The 21,405-nt window shown below is 45.6% G+C and overlaps 6 protein-coding genes across 6 annotated transcripts; 3 read left to right on the forward strand and 3 right to left on the reverse strand.

The window, feature by feature from the left end:
- Positions 1-5,781: 5,781 nt before the first annotated feature.
- Positions 5,782-7,626, reverse strand: GGS25DRAFT_497903 (uncharacterized protein). Its single transcript, XM_049261652.1, has 2 exons — positions 6,927-7,626; positions 5,782-6,837 (listed from the first exon to the last, which is right to left on the reverse strand). Exons 1-2 carry the CDS (start codon positions 7,246-7,248, stop codon positions 5,840-5,842), a joined length of 1,320 nt encoding a protein of 439 aa, XP_049114406.1. The 5' UTR covers positions 7,249-7,626; the 3' UTR covers positions 5,782-5,839.
- Positions 7,627-7,797: 171 nt separating this feature from the next.
- GGS25DRAFT_523415 (uncharacterized protein) lies at positions 7,798-8,190 on the forward strand (the record flags this gene model as incomplete). Its single annotated transcript, XM_049264416.1, has 3 exons — positions 7,798-7,911; positions 7,975-8,024; positions 8,106-8,190. The coding sequence occupies 3 exons, from the start codon at positions 7,798-7,800 to the stop codon at positions 8,188-8,190; spliced, it is 249 nt and encodes an 82-aa protein (XP_049114407.1).
- Positions 8,191-10,099: 1,909 nt separating this feature from the next.
- GGS25DRAFT_355095 (3-alpha--hydroxysteroid dehydrogenase) lies at positions 10,100-11,946 on the forward strand. The gene is made up of 3 exons (XM_049258078.1): positions 10,100-11,003; positions 11,144-11,423; positions 11,550-11,946. The coding sequence occupies exons 1-3, from the start codon at positions 10,715-10,717 to the stop codon at positions 11,749-11,751; spliced, it is 771 nt and encodes a 256-aa protein (XP_049114408.1). The 5' UTR covers positions 10,100-10,714; the 3' UTR covers positions 11,752-11,946.
- A 37-nt stretch (positions 11,947-11,983) lies between these two features.
- Positions 11,984-14,672, reverse strand: GGS25DRAFT_497912 (major facilitator superfamily domain-containing protein). Its single transcript, XM_049261653.1, has 6 exons — positions 13,970-14,672; positions 13,435-13,892; positions 13,110-13,378; positions 12,631-13,042; positions 12,364-12,575; positions 11,984-12,305 (listed from the first exon to the last, which is right to left on the reverse strand). The coding sequence occupies exons 1-6, from the start codon at positions 14,140-14,142 to the stop codon at positions 12,195-12,197; spliced, it is 1,635 nt and encodes a 544-aa protein (XP_049114409.1). The 5' UTR covers positions 14,143-14,672; the 3' UTR covers positions 11,984-12,194.
- Positions 14,673-14,692: 20 nt separating this feature from the next.
- GGS25DRAFT_497916 (MFS general substrate transporter) lies at positions 14,693-17,243 on the forward strand. The gene is made up of 4 exons (XM_049261654.1): positions 14,693-15,590; positions 15,661-15,873; positions 15,945-16,012; positions 16,125-17,243. Exons 1-4 carry the CDS (start codon positions 15,300-15,302, stop codon positions 17,143-17,145), a joined length of 1,593 nt encoding a protein of 530 aa, XP_049114410.1. The 5' UTR covers positions 14,693-15,299; the 3' UTR covers positions 17,146-17,243.
- On the reverse strand, positions 17,244-20,227 carry GGS25DRAFT_497930 (alpha/beta-hydrolase). Its single transcript, XM_049261655.1, has 6 exons — positions 19,584-20,227; positions 19,303-19,426; positions 19,113-19,244; positions 18,956-19,053; positions 18,540-18,900; positions 17,244-18,472 (listed from the first exon to the last, which is right to left on the reverse strand). Exons 1-6 carry the CDS (start codon positions 19,609-19,611, stop codon positions 17,401-17,403), a joined length of 1,815 nt encoding a protein of 604 aa, XP_049114411.1. The 5' UTR covers positions 19,612-20,227; the 3' UTR covers positions 17,244-17,400.
- Between the last annotated feature and the right edge of the window lie 1,178 nt (positions 20,228-21,405).

A 21,405-nucleotide genomic window follows, 5' to 3' on the forward strand; every position in this document is an offset into this window, starting at 1 on the left:
GTATAATGCGGTATACTGTAGTATACTATCATGCAGGTTCCCAGTCCCAACTGTCCGTTCTTCGGTTAGGGATGTCTCGCTCATTGTTGGATCAGACACTCATTCAATGGTTGGTAATAGCCAGTCAGGTCAGCGTGCCTAAAGCTACCTTGGGGCAGGGTTCGTCCGCCTAATACCACGTAAACGGTTAATGAAGCTAGACTGTTCCAGACTTATCACCATGGTTTCTTTTTCATCCTATCCCGTTTTTGCCCAGACCCTGTGCGCGCATCTATCGGGCCTCAAGTCCTAGGATGTGGGGTCGGGAATACTATGTATGGAAGGGTCATTGGACTTATGTATGGATGCACCTAAGTAAGGAGGGAGCTCTATCAGGCAATGTCCAGTAGTTCGTATAAGAGCGCATAAGAGAGGATCATTAAAGTACCCATTTCCCTCTTGAATACTGATCAGCTTTTGGAAACAGCACTTGCCCAGCTCCTCGTTAGTTTCTAGCCCTGTATGAGATAGACAGTCCGAGATTTGATCAGATTATCTCTCAAAGCTCAAGACGTTTCTTTATGAGAAAGGGCATTACTAATATAAATATCTAATGTACTAATTAGTATCCACCATCAAAGACGAGGGGGGGGGGGAAGGTAATAGATCAACACGTGAAAGGGGAAAAAGAAATGGAAACTACCTAGGTAGTCGGAAAGCTCGCTAAAGGTCTCTTTAAAAGTCTGCAGGAATAAAATGCTAACTAACCTACCTAGTGAGACCTTGGATCAACTTTCTGGGCCCATGCCCTCCTTAACCCAGCTGAGATATCAAATTTTTGCTGGAGTCATGCAGGGCAGCAAACCGTAAGACATTAGAATGAAAAAAAAGGGGGGGTGAAGGGGACTTGGTATTGTTGTTATTGGTTGAAATACTCGGCGAGCTGATGCTAATACGGGACCTACTTGCATCAAGGCATTTTATACCCCTCAGCCCTTTTTTTATTTTCTATAATATTTCTTTCTTTCTTTGCTTAATGCTAGGTTAGTATAATTAAGTGCGTATTGTGAGGTTGAATAGTAATAAATTATGCACTATGTGTAACTAGGTATGTAGGTAGGGATAATTCCGATATCCTTGGTGAGATTTGAGATATTTGAGATATGTAAATAGTAGGTATTATGGTGATACTACTAAGTTAGTAGTATAAGTAGTTACATACTATCTAGGTATGTAGTAATGTGGCATGGCATATGGCGGTGATACATATTAGTAACATGCTACTAAGCATTCAGAACATTGAAACATTCAATGTTATTGATCTATCAAGTTAATGCATTCCAAACGGCAAGAGAAGGAAACAACGTAAAAGGTAACAAGGACACGACGTCTAATAAAACAAAACATGGAAGTTGGAAGTCTTTACCAACAATTAACCCTACTTATAACATAGTTAATACCTAGTACCTACTGTAGGTTAGAGTACTTTTACCTACCCTAGGGCCTAGGTAGTAGTAGGTAGTAGGTAGTAGGTAGTAGGTACTAACCTTAGGTCAGTAGGTAGGGTACCTAGTAGGGAAGTAGGGAAGTCTACTAGGGACTAACCTACGCTACCCTGGGTAGTAATAGAAACAAATAAATGAAAAAAAGGGAAACGAAACGAAACAAAAAATCAAAAAATCAAAAAACAAAAAAAAATAGTAGTAGCCACCTGGACTTCTTGCCTGAATTTTGACGATCCATCCGCTAATAGGTAAGTAAACCCTACTGAGGTATGCAGGGAAGGTTCTATGAAGTATCTGCTACTGGAACACGGCGCATAATCCATATGGACAACAGCCTAGTCCTTAATAGTCTCTAAAGTAATTGGTACTTGTTTTTCGTACATACCCTTCACCCGCGCCGGGGATCCACTCAACTGTCCCCTCCCCTCCGGTCCTTTCTCATTCCCATGTCCCTCCCTCTCCTCTCTTTTCTCTTAACCCTTTCCCTTTCTTTTTCTGTGGTTCTGAATATTGCTTCCGCATCGAATCGAATCGCATCGCATCGCGTATTATAACATAAGCCCCCCACGGAGGTCGCGTAGTGTTTGGAGAAGACGTCGTCGCTCGGAAGAGAAGGTTGCTGTTGGTTGACGGATAGCAGCAGAAAGGAAGAAGGAAAAATAAAAAAGAGAGAAGCGGTTGCGCGGAAATAAACAGAAGATAAATTATAGACTTTTTAGAAAGTGTGAGTTTTCATCCCCCTTTTCCTTCTTTCTTTATGTTAGCCTCTCTTTTGCTCTTGCGTATATATATCATCGCAAAAGTATTCTCTTGCATTTTTCCAGAGTGGCCCTGCACACGAAAATGGTGTGTGGCGTGTGGTACAGCAACAGATCAGAACCAGAACCAGAACCAGAGCCAGAGCCAGAAGAAGGACCAAGGATTGTTCCATGCTGTGCGACAGCAATCCTCGGACAACTTTCGACGACAAACAGGAACGACAAACCCATTATAATCTTTGCGATCTTATTTACGCCGTCATTTTATGACTGGGCCTTTACAATGGATATTCCGTCGCTCCCTATCATATCTGCCCCTCACTTGCGACACGCGATTTTGCGACTATTCTTTGATGCGCCGACATAACAACAATTCAACGGGACTTTGTCTATCCATTTCACACGAGGTACATGACAACTCTCGGAATCAGAGATTGCCATGATTGGCGACAACGGGAATCCTGGATTATGGGTGCATGATTCGATGGGATTAGATTTGCGCATAAGCACAATCCCACTCAGCTATGATTATACGACATTTCGATGCTTCGATGCTTCGATACTTCGACGTTGGCCGTTCCATGTATCCTTATTCGACTCCAACGTCGCACCCACAAATCCCAAGTGGCTTTCCGTTAAATTTGAAAAATATTTATAATATTGCGCCTATATGCGACATGCGCAAAGTTCATGAAGAAAGAAGACTCGGAATCATACGGGCCTAGTCGCATAATAACGAGATGTCGTTGACCAAAATCAACAAGATGGAAATTATACATATATATACACATCTATCAATATCTATCGATCGGGCAAGATGGTTGTCTATCTCGCATCTTGTGTCGGGTCGCACGAACCCAACCGTCTGCAGTCAACCTGGTTAACCTGCAGGTTCTGGAAAACCACTCAACAACTTCGACCGCCCATCCGTCATTCACTTTGCGAAACCGTACCATCCTTCGTGGGGTAATTTATCCGACAGATGACTGCACGTGGCGGTTCCTTATTACCCTTTTCGGTACCGCCCGATTGATACCATCCATCACAATACCTGTTCAGCGTCATCTACGTGTTGTGTGGTGAACGAACAATAAGCGGCAATATTTATGAAACGCTCCTATTCCTTATTACCCCTGGAAAACCTGGCCCAAATGAATATCTAAACATCTGATGAGATGCCTACCACTTGGGTGGAAGATGGATTACAATCGGATGATAATACTAACGATACTAACGTGCCACCACCACATCGCTGCAAACGGGTCATTCATGGATGGATAGTCGGAGATAAAACTTATGTGAAGTGCCTTGCTGATGATAGAACCACACAGATTCACAGACTTTTCGCCATGTCTTCCCTATCTCGTCGAGCATGCTACAAATGTGGCAATGTTGGTCACTACGCCGAGGTTTGCTCCTCTGCTGAGCGTCTTTGCTACAACTGCAAACAGCCGGGTATGCCTCTATCTATACCAATGGGCTCTATTGCGATCTCCCTGGAACTAATAAATTTGTTTAGGACATGAGTCTAACCAATGTCCTCTCCCTCGTACCACTGAGGCAAAGCAGTGCTATCACTGTCAAGGGCTCGGGCACGTTCAGGCTGACTGCCCTACCCTCCGTCTGAGCGGTGCTGGTGGTAACGGCCGTTGCTACAACTGCGGCCAGCCCGGTCACCTGGCTCGAGCCTGCCCTAACCCGGCCGGTGTTGGAATGGGGCGTGGCGGACCGATCGCCCGTGGTGGATACGGCGGTGGTTTCGGCCGAGGCGCATTCGCTGGTGGCCCCCGACCGGCTACCTGCTACAAATGCGGCGGGCCAAACCACTTTGCGCGCGATTGCCAAGCTCAGGCGATGAAGTGCTATGCATGTGGAAAACTCGGTCACATCTCTCGAGACTGTACTGCGCCAAATGGTGGTCCTCTCAACACTGCTGGTAAGACCTGCTATCAGTGCGGTGAAGCCGGCCACATCTCGCGCGACTGCCCTCAGAAGAACACTAATGGTGACGTCCCGCCCGAGGTCGAGATCGCCGCTGTTCCGGCTATCCCTCCGGTAGCGTAAGAGCCGTTTCTCCCGACGTACATGGCATTTGGCATCGTGTCGTCTGACAAGGATCGTCTCACTCTGAGAATACTGCCCCAACGGCACTTCTCGGGCGGCTAATGGTTTTTAATGTCAGACTAGCCATTTTTAATAGGCTGTTTATTCGCCTATGAGTGCCATGTTGTCCATCTAGGCACATAAGCCCTCTGGAATGAGGACTTATAACATCGTTGGATATCTTTTTTTTTTTCATCTTCCTTACGTTGCATCTGAATTATTAAAATCTAAGCATAACAAGCCTTTTTCTCTTGCCTGATTTATTACGCCCCTTATTTCGTTTCTATTGCCAAACCTTTCCAACCCCTTTATCGTCTGCCTGATGTATCGAGGCTGGGATGGTTGGCTGCGACGAGTTTCCACGATTTTAAAGCGAAAACTACATTGCTTCCTTACGAACATCTCCGGTATTGGCTCAAGATACCACTTTACTTTCCGGATCCTTATCGACCACCTTCAATTTCCTTCATATCATTTTCTCTTTTTTTTTTTTCCTGGCATGACGCATAGCGTACATGATACGATACGACTAGACTTCTGAGGGCTATTACGTATGACGTTCTTCGCACGAGAGTATCATATCATGTGTCTTAATGGACTGGGTACACGTACGATCGATCGGATCAATCTCATTCTTCTGATACCCCGTTTTTTGCCCTCCTGTATTATCATCAAAAGTAAGGCTGAGGAGAGTGAGGCAGGAGTGGTACTTTGACGAGAGAGAAAAAGGGTGGGAAAAGTCTGTTTGCAACATTGCAAACCACCATTTTCAGTATGCGATTGAGTAGAGCGGAACCACGAACAAACAACACCGACTCGGAAAGGACTTGACCACAAATGGACCTCATGACGCGCAGGCTAGGGCAACGCAAGGCCTTGGACGCAGGGATGTCTCGATAGGAGTGCAGCGAAGCAAGAAGACAAAGAGGAGTGAGTGAGTGAGTGGGATTGCGGCCGACTTGAAAACAACATGGAAGAGTGAAGATCTGCGATGGAAGGCCTGTCGAGCCGTGAGTGGGAGAAGAATTTTAAATAGAAAAAAACATAGTTCGGAAAATGAAGCAAAAGGTAGATGCGTCGCAGATCTTGTAATGCGGGTGGTGGGTCAAAAGCTGATATCGAAGCACGAAAAAGAAAAAAAAAGAGGAAAGGGGGGTGGTTCTAGCCAGTTATTATTTTTAATGTGGCCGAGTTCATCTCTGTCGTCGCCGTTAGTAGTCAATCAAGTCAATCCAAAATCAGTCGAACCTATCATATACTTGTCGTCTATACTACTAGGTACTTGCCCAGGTAGCCAATACCTGTGTTCTTCTCGCTCGAGTTTCAAGTTAGCATCGATTTTCTCCCTCCAAACGTATCACTACACTGGACGATATACGTGGGGGACAAATCTGCATTGGAGGATGACATAAAGTTCACACATGATCGAATATGCATTGTTATTCAAGATTTATGTTATTTGGTAGCTTGAGTACAGGTAGCGTATATCAATGTTCATATAGGTAACGGCTGCCCAACATCTATGATAGATTCACCCAGCGACTTGCCGAGCTGCACTAAAGTCTTCTCATAGACTTTGCCCACATTTAATTGTAATTCTTCCTCTTCTTCATCATCCTCGTCTGGGTCTTCGCCGAGTTCGCCAATATCTACTTCAGCATCAGGGGCCATTTGTATTACCCGTGGCGCCGAAAAAGGAAATGTGCTGGTCACATTATCTAGAGTCTCGCCATCGGTTCCAGATTCTTCATCATCGTCGTCGTCGTCATCTACCATCCAGTGGAATTTCGCGTCAGGTTGACCTACGCCCGGCCCGGGTCCGTTGATCATCGGATGTGGACTCCTATTCTCCGGCGCCGCGTCACTAAACTCTAGGATCGGTTCGTCATTTTCTTCTTTGACTTTGGTCCGTTTATCTTCGCGCGGTTCGTCTTCCAGATCCGAATCATGGGACTTGCGCTTAGGAGCCGGATGCTCTAGTTCCAATGCGTCGTCCGAGTCGGCCTCGAAATCTCCAACGTCTTCCGTCTTTATCCTGTTACTAGCACCTACGCTACTGCTGGTGGTAGTTGTAGCTATACTTTCTGGAATCGGAGTTTGTATAAGCCCTGTCGAGATAGATATATCGATATTCCTCCTCGTAGGGATAGGCGCCATTCTACCACCACCGTTATCGTCGTCGTCGTCGTCGTCGTCATCCACAAAGTTTTCGACGTCGGGTTCTTCACTCATGACGGTTGCGACAAGCATCCGGGTTTCATCAGCTATACTCTTGCAACGCACCATGTCGGTCCTCGTGAATCCTCTCGTGCCGCTCTGAAACGCCGGTAGTGGAACCCCGGATTTTGCATCGCGACCGAGGATCAGGCTTGCAAAGCAGTGGTCTAGCTTTTTCAAAAGAGCGAATGTGGGGCGCGGTGAGGGTGTAAAGGATGGCAGGTATGTGTTGAAGGCGAGTGCGACGTTAAGGAGATATGGGATTTGAAGGCTGGCTAGGAAGTTGTTAGCTTTGTCTTCCATTATATATATCTATATATCTACTACTATATCTAGTAAGAGATGAAGGTGTGGTATCACATACGAGTACCAGAAAACCAAAGTACGTCCACGACCTCCTCAAGGTCTTTGCATACTTCATCCATACTATCATACCCCGACACCTCGTCGGCGGGATCGGGAATGCCATGCTTCTTGACGTAACGTCGCGAGATGTGTAACAATCGCTCAGAGACATAATTTCTAGCGTAGTCTTCCTTTCTAGATCCGCGCGCTAGAGGCCTCGATCGGGGGTGTGGTAGGCGCGCGGCCGCCCGGCTCGATGCGGTACTCGGAGCGGGCGAGGGGAGCGACGTAGTGCCATTTGGTAGAAAGGGGACGGGGGAAAATGTAGATGTTTCAACCATTTTCAAAGACTGAATCAATAAGATAGATTAGTTTTAAGTACTGGGTTAGGTGCATGAGGAATTAAGTAAATGGTATTAGATCTTTGTGATGGAAACAAGAGAGAAAGAGTTGCGATTAACTGCACAGTTGGTCAGTTGCTTTTAAGTTACAGTACCTAGGTACTTAAAGTATAACTACCTAGTAATCGTACCAGTAACCACAGTGACTTCCCAAGGTTTGTGCCTACCTAGTAGTTAGTAAACACTGCCCAGGTGAACTTCCAGACTTTGAAGAGTTCGTTCAGCCCTGTGACGCCATTGACCTGTCACATGCGCCTAATTAGCCACATTCCGCCACATATACATCACATGGCATGGATAATTATTGTGCATGGCATTAGCTAAGCTCTTATCGATAATTGGCTGCAATTTCATAGGATTATTTTCTAGTCTTTTCAACATCTCAAGACTTCAACTTGCCAGGTTAAAGAACAAATCCGACGACACCGCATCCACCACACACACACACACAAATTCAAAAATACACAATACACACAACATATCGCAGCCATGGCACCAAGAAGACTCGGCGGTCGCTCCAACAAAGGGTTTCTCAGTTCTACCTACGAGACCTTCACATCTTCCGAGAATGCATCCGTTGTGCGAAGTGTAGCCATTTTCGGCGTATGTCTTTTTTCCCTCTTACCATACAGCTTTATATTACTGAATCACTAACGATATATACAGGCAGCCGTTACTTTCCTAGCCAGTCCATGGAGCGAATACCTACTTCCACCGTAAGATATCCTCATATCTCATGCGCTTGCACCAACTCATGTCTTGCGCGACCCGCTAACATGTCGCTCCAGGCTATAAAGTACGCCTTCACTGAAGGATAGATGGAATACCGAACTAGAAGAAGATTTGTACGATACGAGATCGGTTGTACCAGTTATTCCCTAGGCGTAGGGTCGGATCATGGGGTTACGTATAGAGCATTTGCATCTAATCGGTCGGTCCGGCGCTCTCGTTAATCGGGTACGAAGACACTTTTGAGGAAACGCCTCCCCTTTATGCATTAGTATTATGAAATACTTGTCACGATTCCCACGCTACCCTCCTATAATTCAAGCCGGAAATAAATATGTGAAGCGACTTTTCAAACATAGGTGCCTCTATACCTAGTAGTAAGCGCCCCAGGCAGCATAACTCTAAGGACATACTTATCCAATTAATTTCAGCCTGCGCTGTTCGGTCTTCACTCGCTAGACAATCTCCAAGGGTTTATTAATTCTTAGCGTATAGGTATATCAGCATGTAGTATGTCTTTAATGGTGCCCTTTGATTTCTTTAGGAGGGGCAGGGGGGATGAGCACCAGCCCTTGGTCTGTGAAATCACGAGCGCCATACACAATTCGAAGGTCGAGAACTCCAATCTGATATACTCCTAGCCCAACTCATTTTAGACTGCGTAAGAAGCAGCTTCAGGCCGTAGCTTATCATTTGTTCTAGTTCTCATCCTCGACATCATCTAGATCCCAGTGGCTAGGTTAGACAATCGGACTTGACGACGGGTGATGGAGAGATGCTAAAAAAAACATGGCGATTCCTACGAATTCAGGCTCAGAAAAGTGCTTAATTCCTTCGCGGGCTCAGTACCGGGTCCAATACTACAGCGCTGGCACTCTTGGTGGACTGTATGGGGGAAAGGGACGCTAATTAATAATATTTCTGACTAGAGCCTATTCATGGAGAAGGATTCAGATAAAACTAGGGATTGCGTAATCGCAATAGTAGAGGAATCAATACCAGAGGTGAAGAGAGGGGGACTACGACATATGGACTGATGGAGCCATTGTTATTGTTTCTTTCTTTGGGGGTGGGGGGGGTGGATTGCAGTTGAGAAGAGTAGCCCAATCGCTTTTTAGTCTTTGGAAGAGCCGTAAAAGAGGGTTTCGTTGTCTAGTCCTTTAGTTCAGAGTTGGTTAAAAGTCGCATAACCTGGAATTTTAATCCAAAGGATCGAATCCCTCATGCTTCTATGGTTAGAAACGATATCTTGGGTCTAAGTTAGCTGGCAGAATTACTATTTTCGTACAGCCAAGTCTAACTTGGGGAGGCCCTTAGTTTAGAATAAGTCTTTAGAGTACTAACTAGGTAGTCACTTAAGTATGTCTTTACAGTCTCAATGTATGGAGTATAGTTTTCGGTAATGAAGAGAATAATAGTCTTAGCTTCGAATATATATATATATATTGTTGTTATATTCTTTCCAGTTTCAATAGACATATATCTGTAACAATGTTATTAATAATATAGATAAAATCCTTTATCATACACTCCAACCTCAACTCCCCAAAGGACAACTTTGACACTCTATAGGGTTTAGTAACTAGGTAACCTAGGTTAGAGCCCTTGACTTTCCTAACCTAACCATTCTCGTTATCGGTAAACGAGGGGGGAGGTTGTATGGTAACGGAACCTCAACTAGGAATTGATTACCACAGTTGACAAGCCCCAATGCAAGTTCGTTTTCTATATCGGATACAGACCGAAGTCTAGACTGTTATTACTATACATGATTGGTAATGTATGTATTTTCGTCCACAACAGCGCGGATGTACCTATATCATTGGTTATTATGTACGAACCCTTGAGTTCTAGATATTCACCGCCAAACCAATATATTGATTTATAACTACGTATAGGTATGTTTCATTAAAAAAAGCAGAAAACCAACGCCTTCAGCAAGCCCCTATTCAACTAAGCCACAAGCTAGGTAGGCCTAGGTAGTATTGATTTCCAGTTATGCATGCCATCCTAGATCGGTGCCGCATCCGTTGTCGTCTTCCGGAGGCAACGCATGCTACTAGGTTAGTATGTATGCACATACTGCGACATAATTACTAACATTCCTCTTTTCCATCAACCTTAACCAATCTTTCCAAGCCTACCATCGATCAGCACTTTGACCGGCGGTGAAGATGGAGACCAACCTGGCCTTGTCCGCTACCAACAAGCACCCACATGACCATCCACACGGCTCACATTGAACGCTCAGTGGACAAAATCCTAACAACGACGCCATGGCAAGATCGAGCGGTGCAGGTGCTGTCGAATCTATACTAGCTCTTTGATCCCCGCCGGTCGGAGGCGAACAATAGGGGGGTCATGCGGCACACTGTCTAACTTGCCCAGCAGCTGTAGATTCATTGTCTTGGATATTCCAGCCGACCTATATATACACCAAGCAGACAGGGGAGCATTCAATGTATACAGGCATAGTCCCCCGCACCTCGAAGTTCGTAGTTCTTCTCATAGTCACAAGATTGCCTCAATTCATTTCAGGTTCACGTACTGGCAATATATCAATATAGCATACCTATATTTAGTATATCAAAGACTGGCTCTACTTGCTCTCTTCTCCTATCCCGGTTTGTTAGCTCGCCACAGAAATAAAAGGATACCTACATATATCTCACTGGTAATGGCGGATCCGAACCCCTTTAAGGACAAAGTCATCTTGGTGACGGGAGCGGCTCAGGGGTTTGGGGAGGCAATTGCAGAATACGTCGCAGCCCGCGGTGCAAGCCTCTCCCTAGTAGATTTGCAAGGCGACAAGCTTGCCGCTACAGCGCTACGTATCAGCAAGGCGCACCCAGACATTAAGGTCCTGACCGCAGCCCTAGACATCACGGATGAAAAAGCCGTTGAGGAGTGGGTCATGGCGAGCAAGGAGAAACTTGGGAAGATCAGTGGATGTGTGAACAACGCCGGTACGTGCTTTTCCCTGTTTCTCTCCCTATGTCCCTATGTCCCTATGCTCCTATCCAGATTTTACAAAAACAACCCCTATCCTCCACACCATCCATAGCCTCGATCGAACTAACCACCAACTTGCTTGCAAAAAAAACAGGCATTATTGATCCAGATACAACCCCATTGACGGAGATGAGCCTGGAGACATGGAATAAGGTCATCAACGTGAACCTAACAGGTCTCTTTCTTTGCCTCAAGTACCAGCTACGTGCTCTCGAGGATGGAGGCAGCATAGTCAACATGTCAAGCGTCGCCGGCATGTGCGGCATGGCATTTCACCCAGCATACAGCTCTTCCAAGCACGGCCTCGTCGGCCTGTCCAAAACTGCCGCGGCACAACACGCACACCGCGGCGTCAGGGTGAATATAGTGAGCCCGTAAGTACCTACCTACTTCTCCTTAACCCCCCCCCCCCCCCCCCCCCCCCCAACACCCCTAATTCTACTCTTCCCAGAGTGATGAGAGAGATTTCAGCCGGCTAATCTTACAACCCCGGGACACAGAAGTATCGGGGACACGCCAATGTGGCACAATCTACGCGAGCAGATGGGAGGCAATCTCGACGTGAAGGACTTCCCGCAACAGTTATTCCAGCGGTACATAAAGCCAGAAGAGCTCGCGGCCACGGTTGCGTTCCTCTTAGGCGACGAGAGTAAGTTTTTCACGCAGGCGATAATACCGGTAGACGGTGGGTTTACCGGATAGATGATATACGCATAGTAATAAAGTGGCACGTTAAGCTAGTGTGTTTTATGAAAGAGTATACGATGTATAGAGCATATGTTGATAAATTCGTGTGGTTCTATTTGATTAGGTAGCAGAGCTAAGCATTTGAGAAGGTTGTGTCGTCGATACATGGATCTACTTTGTGCGTAGAATACGAAAAGCCATTATTGTGCATTGTCTAATCATAGGGACCTCGAGTAGGTAGTTTAAGTTGTGATACCCTGAACAGGTAGGTCTATTTAATAATATAATTGATCCATATGTGGCTAAGGTACCTTAATTTCTCCTGCCTCCGTTTTAATATGCATATCTAACCCCTTTTTTTCTTCCCCTTTTTTTTTAATTCATATGTCTCCCCTTTTTATGTAATCCAGCATGTATTCTCTCTAATCAAAATCTCCTTGAGTACTGGGGATGTTAGCTTAGGCTTCAACATCGACCTCGGTTTCTGAATCGTCCTCATCGATTCGCTTGCTATTCTCCGGTGGCATGGTTGCCATAAATAAGATGACGAAGCCAAACACTGCGAATGCCTTGAAAGATATCAGTAACCATATATCAGGTAAAGCTGGAAGGCTTCTTATAACGTACTGTGTTGCAGAAAAAGGTCAAACTCGGCCGACCAACTTCGGAGAAAGCAGCAAATATCAGGCCGAAAAGGCCCTGTGTTAACAACGTTGCTGTGCTTTCCACCAATGTAATGGCACTAATCGCGTCCCGTCGTTGACTTGGTGCGCATAATTCAGTCATAACTCCCTTTGCGGCCGGCGCCGAGCCAGAAGCAAACGGCAACAAGAAGCCAGCTATTCAAAGTTAATCTCTGGAGTTTCCCAAAGAGAGAACGCGGGGGGTTCTTACCAAGGTATACCTGCCAACCATCTGTTGAGAACCCGGCAAAGAAGGTTACCAAGGAATCAATGACGAGGCTCCATCTAACAAAGAAGAGGTCGAATCCAGTACCAGAATCCTCTTCATCTAGGTCTGGGGCTTCTATTGGCTCTTGGGGGACTTCTCCACCTTCAGCAGCTTCAAAGTCTTCTGGGTTGGTAGGTATATGACATTCCGATGCTGGCTCTCTACCTTCCGTCGAAGTTGTCGTGCCATTGAACCAAATCCGGCCGGCAGATATGATCTTTGGAAACATGAAAAGCAAAAAGATTCCACGAATGGCCGAGTTTCCAAACATGAGATATCCGTTTTCGGTAGTGCCAAAATTGAATTCGGACGTTGCGTACATTTGTAGAAGAATCGGAGCATATCCAGAAGCAAACTATACAGTTAGAGAGAATAGGGATAAGGAAAGAGAAGCATAGTGTTATGAAAAGTGAAATACTCACCACACCAAGAAAAATACCAAGGGCGAGGAAAATCAAGCTATAATTCCGAATGATCTTACCCGACTCTAGGCGGTATTTATGAGGGACAATAACTTTGATAGGTGCGAAGAAGGCGCTGATTCCTCGGCTATCTTTTTGCTGACTGTCACGCTCGTTTTTCGTGGTGGTTGGCATAAACAGTGCTCCGTATATGGCAGTGACAACATAGAGGAAGAATGCCACCTCGAAGGGGCGCCGGATATTATAGACATCGCCAAGCACGCCTCCCACTATGAGATCGTTAGTTTTTGTTGCACTTCTATTGACATCACACGCGCAAACTCACGAAGGAAGCCAAAGGCAGTCCCCAACATGATCGATCCCTGCAATCGCCCAAAGACAGCGGTACGGTCCTTCGCGGCAACCAGTTCACTGACGGCAGTGTTGAGAACCAGTTGATAACCACGAGGGCCTCCTACAATGCCGATAGCTTGGCAGGCCTGAAAGATGATTTCGCCAGACCGGCCGCCAACGGTCACACCAAGAACCTGTGTCGATACCCTTATACCCAACAGTACAGTCTGTGATACAAAGGCCCATCGTGGACCCCAGATTTTGATAAGGTAGCCACATATGAATAAGTTGAAAACTCCGCTTATGGAAGTAGACATGCCTAAAACGGAGACCTGTGTGGCAGTGCCAGCGTTGATCTCTCGACGATGACAACGGTCACCGGGACCTTCGAAGGGTGCATTGTGGTCATAAAAGATGTCACATTCCATAAGACGGAAGACGTAAATAATGCTGAGGTCTTGATTAGAATGAAATGGTTATAGAGTGGTTAATAATGAAGAAAGGGTCATGAACTAGTGCAGACTCACGGGACTTGGGTGATGCCAAGGGTGAAGCTCATCATAAATCCGGCGAGTAAAAGACGATTAGCGGGCCCGAAGACGGCTCCGGCAACCCCCACGGCTTTCCCGGCCTTCCCGGTCTTGGCGAGATTTGGAGTAATTCCATTTTCGAGTAATGGCGTTCTTTCATCAGCTGTCATGATGGTACGGACCGGACCGCCTATCTAGGTAGGTATTGTACTTTGGTGTTATTCGTAATGTGTGTAGTACACTTCAAGGGTTGTGGCAAATGTCATATACCTAACCTAGTTATCTCTAGTAGTACAAATATGTAGGATGATGCATGTACTATCTACACAGCTTACAGTACTGGGTACTGGGTATGTAGGTATTTCAAGAGAAGAAGTTAATGTTGAGGATGGAGAACATTACATATCTTTGATAACTTGGACATGCACCTTTCAATCTTTCTCACCGTACCTACCATGTAAGATGCCTAGGTCCGCTATTAGGAGAGTTTACTACCTAGGGTACCCTAGATAGGTACTAAACCTAGGTACTAAACCGCCGAATCTTGTCCGATCGTGCAGCAGCTGCGGGCCACTAATTGTTAAGCCCATCGATCCAATTGGCGAGTGTATTATTATGTACCGGGTAGGTATGATGTGATTGAAGTAAGGTAGGCGCATTTCCGATTAGAATATTTCAATGTTGCTTCCCATCCCTATCTTCGCAGTTGCCTTCATCTACCACTTACGTACTTACCTAACCTACATATGTAAGTATACCTAGTATACATATCTATGTAGTACTACCTACTAGGTATGTATGTATTACACAGTACTATGTAATCTACATCATCGATCAATGATATATGTAGAGAATCGAGATAAGCACACGATTATCCAATGTATGTGCTTAAGCCTGAGTCTGTATAACCAGAACTATATCATTCATTAGGTATGTAGCTAATGCATTGCATGCGCATTTCGGTGACCGACCGATAACTTGAATGGACGGTACAATTATGTACCGACTACACATACTACTAGGTACAGTACCTACCTCGGTATGTAGGTTATATGTTTGGGAAGGAAACGGCACGAACCTTGATCTCTTATAAAGTCTTCTAATTCTATTTAGAAGACTCTTATTTAGACATTCTCACGCAATTAAATAACGGTCACCGGCATGCGACATCGGATATCCCCAAAAATTAGATTCACATTTCAAGCAACGTTTCTCGGTCCCCTACCTTTCATATAAATATATTATATGTATGTAATATACATCAAAGGAAAATAAAAGGAGAAGAAAAACATGACATGATACGATATTCTTAGTGGCATGCAAAACGATGGCCCCTTTGGATGTGAAGAAGGAGGAAGGCCAGTCTGAGAAGCCAGTCTCGGGATCTATTATCGAGGATCCCTCGGCTTCTGTCTCTAGTCAAGAGGATGTAGAAGCCGAAGCCGAAGCCGAAGTCGAAGCAGCAGAGCAACATGATGTCCTTCATCCTTATGACTCCAAGGCAAACAGTACACTGGCTAAGGTGGCGAGGGTTCTCAATTGGATGCCACAACGCTGTCGCTATGATCCCGAGAACCCACCAACCTTTACACTGTCGATGAACATAATGCTGGCTCTTGTATGCATGTCACTTGATAATCCCCGTGCCTATGAGCACCGAAAAGGCTGACTAAGAATTTACTCGACAGAGCGGTACGTTCACCGTTGCAAACCTCTATTATCCGCAACCAATTTTGAACGTCCTGGCCCGAGATTTCAACGTGAGCTATGAACGAGCTTCCGATGTTTCTGCGTTATCCCAGGCAGGCTACGCTGTCGGTCTGCTCTTCCTATGCCCCTTGGCCGATATGTTGCCTCGCCGCCCGTTCATCCTTTTTCTAATCTGGATGACGGCAACTGTTGTGTGTGCCAATAAACTTACCTACTCTCTTCTACATTGTGGGGGGGCAACATGTTAACCAGAACTTCGTAGTGGATTGGGCTATGTCTCACGACCAATTTCGATGTATTTATTAGCCTATCATTTCTCTGCGGAGTTGGGTACGTGTTCTCCCATGCCAGTGACCTTTTATCACATACCTAGGTACCCACCTGCGGCCTAGGGCCTAGGTATGTACCCTCTTACCCCTTACTTTGCCTGACAACTAAACAGAACCGTAACGCCACAACTCATGTTACCCCTTGTTGGCGATTTAGCACCTGCTCACCGTCGTGCCAGCTGTCTTTCTGTTGTGGTCTCAGGCTTAGCACTTGGATTACTAATTGCTAGAGTCCTATCTGGCATAGTGGCTAACTTTACCTCCTGGAGAAATATCTACTGGCTTGCGCTTGGCGCGCAATACCTAACGTTGATACTACTCTTCTTCTTTCTCCCAGATTATCCAACAAAGAACAAGGGTCTTAACTACTTCAAAGTACTCTGGGGGATGGCTGTGATGGCGGTCACAGAGCCTCTCCTTTTGCAAGCATGTATCATCGGCTTCCTACTTAGTGCCTGTTTTACTTCATTCTGGACCACTCTCACTTTCCTCCTAGCGTCGCCACCATATGAATATTCATCGCTGGAGATCGGCTGTTTCGCCTTTATCGGTATTGGCGTTATTACTTTATCTCCCATTTCGTCCCGTCTCATTACAGACCGTTTCGTCTTCCTCTTCTCTGTTATTCTTGGCCTGGTTTTCGAGTTCATTGGCATTATTATCTCAACCTTCACAGGAAGCTTCACGGTGGCGGGGCCTATCATTCATGCCATTATGATGGATTTAGGAACCAACTTTGCAAACACTGCCAATCGGAGCAACGTCTATAATCTAGACCCCAAGGCAAGAAACAGAGTCAATACTGTATATATGGTTTTCTCTTTTGCAGGGCAAATCACGGGTACGGCTGTTGGAAATCGGCTATACGCCCGGGGAGGTTGGGTTTGGAGCGGAAGTTCGAACATCGCATTCGTTGGTGTGGCCATTATTGTTGCTGTAATAAGGGGGCCAAGAGAGACAGGCTGGGTAGGTTGGTCGGGGGGGTGGAATATAAAGAATACCGATGTTCGTCAGACAGAGCAAATGGTTGCAGCCGAAGCTAACATCGAAGCTGACATGGAAGGAGCCTTAGCATCACTAGATGACTCAAAAGCATTAAGGCGCCGAGAGACCCGTTCAGGTCCTAATACCTAGGCTAGGGGGCATTTACAGGCAAGGAATCTCGTTCTACACACCTACAGTAAACCAATAATATATGTTCATGTCTAAATACTTCGTAGATATCCCAGTCATCTCCCAGTTACATACGTGCTACTGTTGGTCTTTTATTTATTTATGTTTCTATCCTGTCTTTATATCCAGAACTGATCCCACCAATCCCACCAATCCCAGTTTTTAACAGACTTATACATTTATCCACTCCCACCAGCCTTAGCCACTCAATTTATATCACTCCAAAGTCCACGGCGCAAGATCAGCCCACAACTGGCACCGTTTCCCTCGTCCGCCCTCCCAAGAATATCCCTCGACAAGTTGGAAATCTGCTTCCAAAGCTGTAGAAGAGATATTGTTGCTAGGCATGTAGCTGACAACTTCAAGGGTCACTCCATCTTGAACATAGGTGTTATTGACTGGTATACCACCTGTCATGTTCAGATTGAGCATCCAATTGGAACCTGCCGTTGCTTGCCACTGGGGCCATACACCAGCACCTGCCGCTGTGATATTACCCCCGTTCCCATCCAGAGCGCTTATCTGTGCCTGATCGAGAGTTGGGTCGCCTCTTAGTACAAAATTGCCAAACATGTACTGCAGGGCCGTTCGGAACACCGTGTCCATACCGGTGCCTGCGCCATCTGTCGGCGCAAACAAGGGATACATATTGTACCCGTGCTGTGCTGGCGGGACGGAGAATTGGTAGGTCCAAGCCTTCCCATGCTCCTTATTTGCGTACCCATCCGCGAGCCAGTACGAAGGGCAGATGAACGTTGTTTCCGCATAAAGGTTAGTTGCCGCTTGTTGCCATCCATAGGCCCACTCGGAATTGGTCGTTGAGTATGGCGGATTCTCACCGTTGGAGGCAACTAATATATTGGAGGCATTGGCCGGGATATAATATAGATCGAGTATACTGGTGATGTTCTCTTCACTCAACATCGGGTAGTTTTCTGAAACAAAACCTACGAAATTTTCTTCGGTCGTTAAACCTTGTGGGGTGAAGTCCGGAGCCTCGTTGCGGTTATGCGTCGATAGGATCCGAACACCATTGAGCTTCCCGCCCTTTAGGAGCTGAGTCGTAGGCCTCTCCTTGATAAACTTCCCATCCGTGACGGGGATAAAGGCCCATTGGCCATACAATGCTGATGTGCTCACAAAGTTGCTAGCGTTTTGAAGGACATCCGTATCTGCTGCGATCAAGCACTCGAAAACCGAGTTATTAGCTTTCAACTCATCTGTATGACACCCTACGTTCTCCGCAAAACTATGATAGTACTTCCTTGGCCACTCTCCATCATACTTCCTGAGGTTTCTGTTAACTCTAGCACCGTTATAACAACAATCATAATGAGTAGCCGAGTGTTACCTACCATTGCGTGGGTAAATAAGGACTGGAAACGAAGAGGCCATTAAACAGAGTGGTATTATCCACACCTCCGTTGGCCATTCCTAAAAGCATGACACTGCCACCACCAGCAGATACACCTCCAATAGTCACTTGCTTAGGATCCCCGCCAAAGAGGTGGATGTATTTCTGGACCCATTGCAATGCAAAGTACTGATCGTGAATTCCAGCGTTGAGCACTCCCGACTTGGCCACGTCGGCTGAGGACAGAAACCCGAAGGCACCTAGGCGATACTGGATCGCCACAGTGATGTACTTGTTCCCATTTGTGAGAATCTGTGGCACAAGGTCGAAGCCAGCATTTCCTGAACCATACCCACCGCCGTCTCCTCCCGTCAGAAAAAAATCGTGTAAGGGGCAGGAGGTGACAGGATATCTCACGGATGAAAACCATAACAGGTAGCTTTGTCTTATTGGCAGGTGCGAAAACATTTAGAAATAGACAATCCTCAGACCCCTGAGGGGGGATTATCCGAGGGCTATTTGGAGATGGTCAGAGTTATCTTTCTTCATCCCGAATTCATTAATGTAAACGTACCCCGGTCCAAAAGCTGATTGAGGGCATTGTGATCCAGGTTCGATGGCAGGAAACACTTGGCTTCGATTCTGGGCTGGTAGTCGTGGCAACTGCCACCTCAGCTTGCCAATAGGGGCGGCGGCATATCTAATCCTAAAGCAAGATCAAAAACTAAAAAAATCACTCGTGTTGTCAAATAGCCAGGGCATACCCATTGTAGACATTTAAGTCATAACTGGTATTGTAGTATCCTTGATACCGAGCATAACCAAGGTCAACAACCGGCGCTGGGTGGCTCTGGCCCAAGCAGCATCGGGAAAATGAGATAGTGAGAACTAAAACTGATTTTAGAAGCATGATCAACAGACTAGGCATATCAAAACCTCCATGTATAGCACGAATATCCTAGGCTCTGGGAGCAAACAAAGCAAGAGCGGGAATTTTACCATTCTTATATCGATCGCAGGTACATATGATCAAGGCAAGACTTACCGAAGGAAAGTGTGCACAAAGACTGCATTTACCTTTGTGAGTAGTCTCCAAGACCCGATCCTTCCGATATGAATAAGCACCATCTCTGGAATGCAAGACGAGAAGGCGAAAGTGGAACAGATCATGCAGACCTGGTTTAGGTACCAGGTTGGTATATGTAAAGGGGCAGATACAATAACCTCAGAGAGCTGATCCATGCCTTTTTTATTCCATGCTTAGCTTGCGTGTCCTCGACCAACACGTCCATCGAGGTCATGATTCTGAGGCTCACAGACCACATTACATGCAGCAGCTTACTATTCCCCTCTGAACCCCTATTGGCCAATATATGATTTTCGTGGAAAGCATACCTTAGTAGATGATAATGTAACCAACAGAAATTGTTACCAGGTAGGTCCTTACTCGAATACATTTTATGTTTTCGTATTATTAGATGTTGTGATAGGTATGATCCCATCCACGCATGAGGTAGCTTCTGCTTTCGTCCAAACAGAATGATGAGGCATCTCCTTCATAGTTTGTCTCGTCTGTAAGGGGGTTTGGATAAAAGAAAGGGAGTTGCGAGATAGTTTCTTTATGTACATGTAGCATAATAGCTTTGATAAGGGATTACTCTCGGACTGAAAGGCTTATTAAGGCCTAACAGAAGCTCATCAGCATGGCGTTGAAAAGGTCTTCGGAATCCAAACTTCGTAATAGCATGATGAAGATCTTATACGGTAATGGTAATAGCACATGTTGTGTGACGTCGGGAGATGATGTGACATTACTTTATGCCAGGCATTGTTGATAACACAGGAGTTACAAACTCCTGGTAGTTGGCCAATGGAAGGATTGTCCAAATGAAGATGTTGATATGGATGTTCGTGATATGCGGTTAAACCCGATACTAATATGACTAGCTTGTATCTCAGCGAGCGCAAACTACGGTTGGTAGCCTTTTTATTCAAGCAACTTATTGCTTTAATCGTATGTTTGATAAGCCTTGTTTATATACTTGACAATATAGCAAGCATTGCAGTTATGGCAGTTATGGCAGCGAGGTTTAAAGGCTATCGCCGGTCGGCTACATATATCAAAACCCGCCAAAGAGCCACCACTCTCAAACGCCTCCATTAAAGCCAAATCTGATTCAGATTTTGATCTAAAGGATGCATTAGGAAGCCCTCGCTCTGGAATATTGAACAGAGCTAGTCGGATACCTAATGAATGCCTAAGAGCCGAGTCGCGGGCCGGAGAAGGTGGTAGCCGTTAGTTAGTGTTGCGACAGAGGGTGGTCACGTGGTTCCCCTTTATCAAAACACCATAACTATCACCTACCACATTCTCCAGCTTACGGCTTAACATTTAACAAGCTGTTTAATAAGAATTACTCTAATAAGGAGCAACACTAAATCCGCAGTAGTTACTACTTATGTAACTAATCTCACACACAAATTTGGTGCGTTCTTAAGTACCTCTGCCACACCCAATTCAACACCACATTAAACCCACTCCAGCCCATCCAAATATTTTTGAAAAATCTCCAAAGGCATTCATCTTTGTCGCCTCGACGAGACGGATTGATTGATATATGTTTCAAATCTCAAATAACTGTATTAATTGAGATATTGATTGATCTTTGATTGATCTCTTCAGGCCCTACTGTATGGTGTCCTGAATCAAGGTGGTAACGCAGGTGGCCCATGCGCGGTACCGGTCGCAACTCCAACCTTGAATAACTCCTCCAATACGGCTCCTAGAGAGGTGCAACCAAAATCAAACTGATCCTTGGATTGAGATCTTTAGATTGATACCTTCAATTGAAATTTTGAAGATGGTT

This window comes from Hypoxylon fragiforme (genome assembly GCF_022984875.1).
Source record: "Hypoxylon fragiforme strain CBS 206.31 chromosome Unknown GGS25scaffold_7, whole genome shotgun sequence".
Taxonomy (NCBI): domain Eukaryota; kingdom Fungi; phylum Ascomycota; class Sordariomycetes; order Xylariales; family Hypoxylaceae; genus Hypoxylon; species Hypoxylon fragiforme.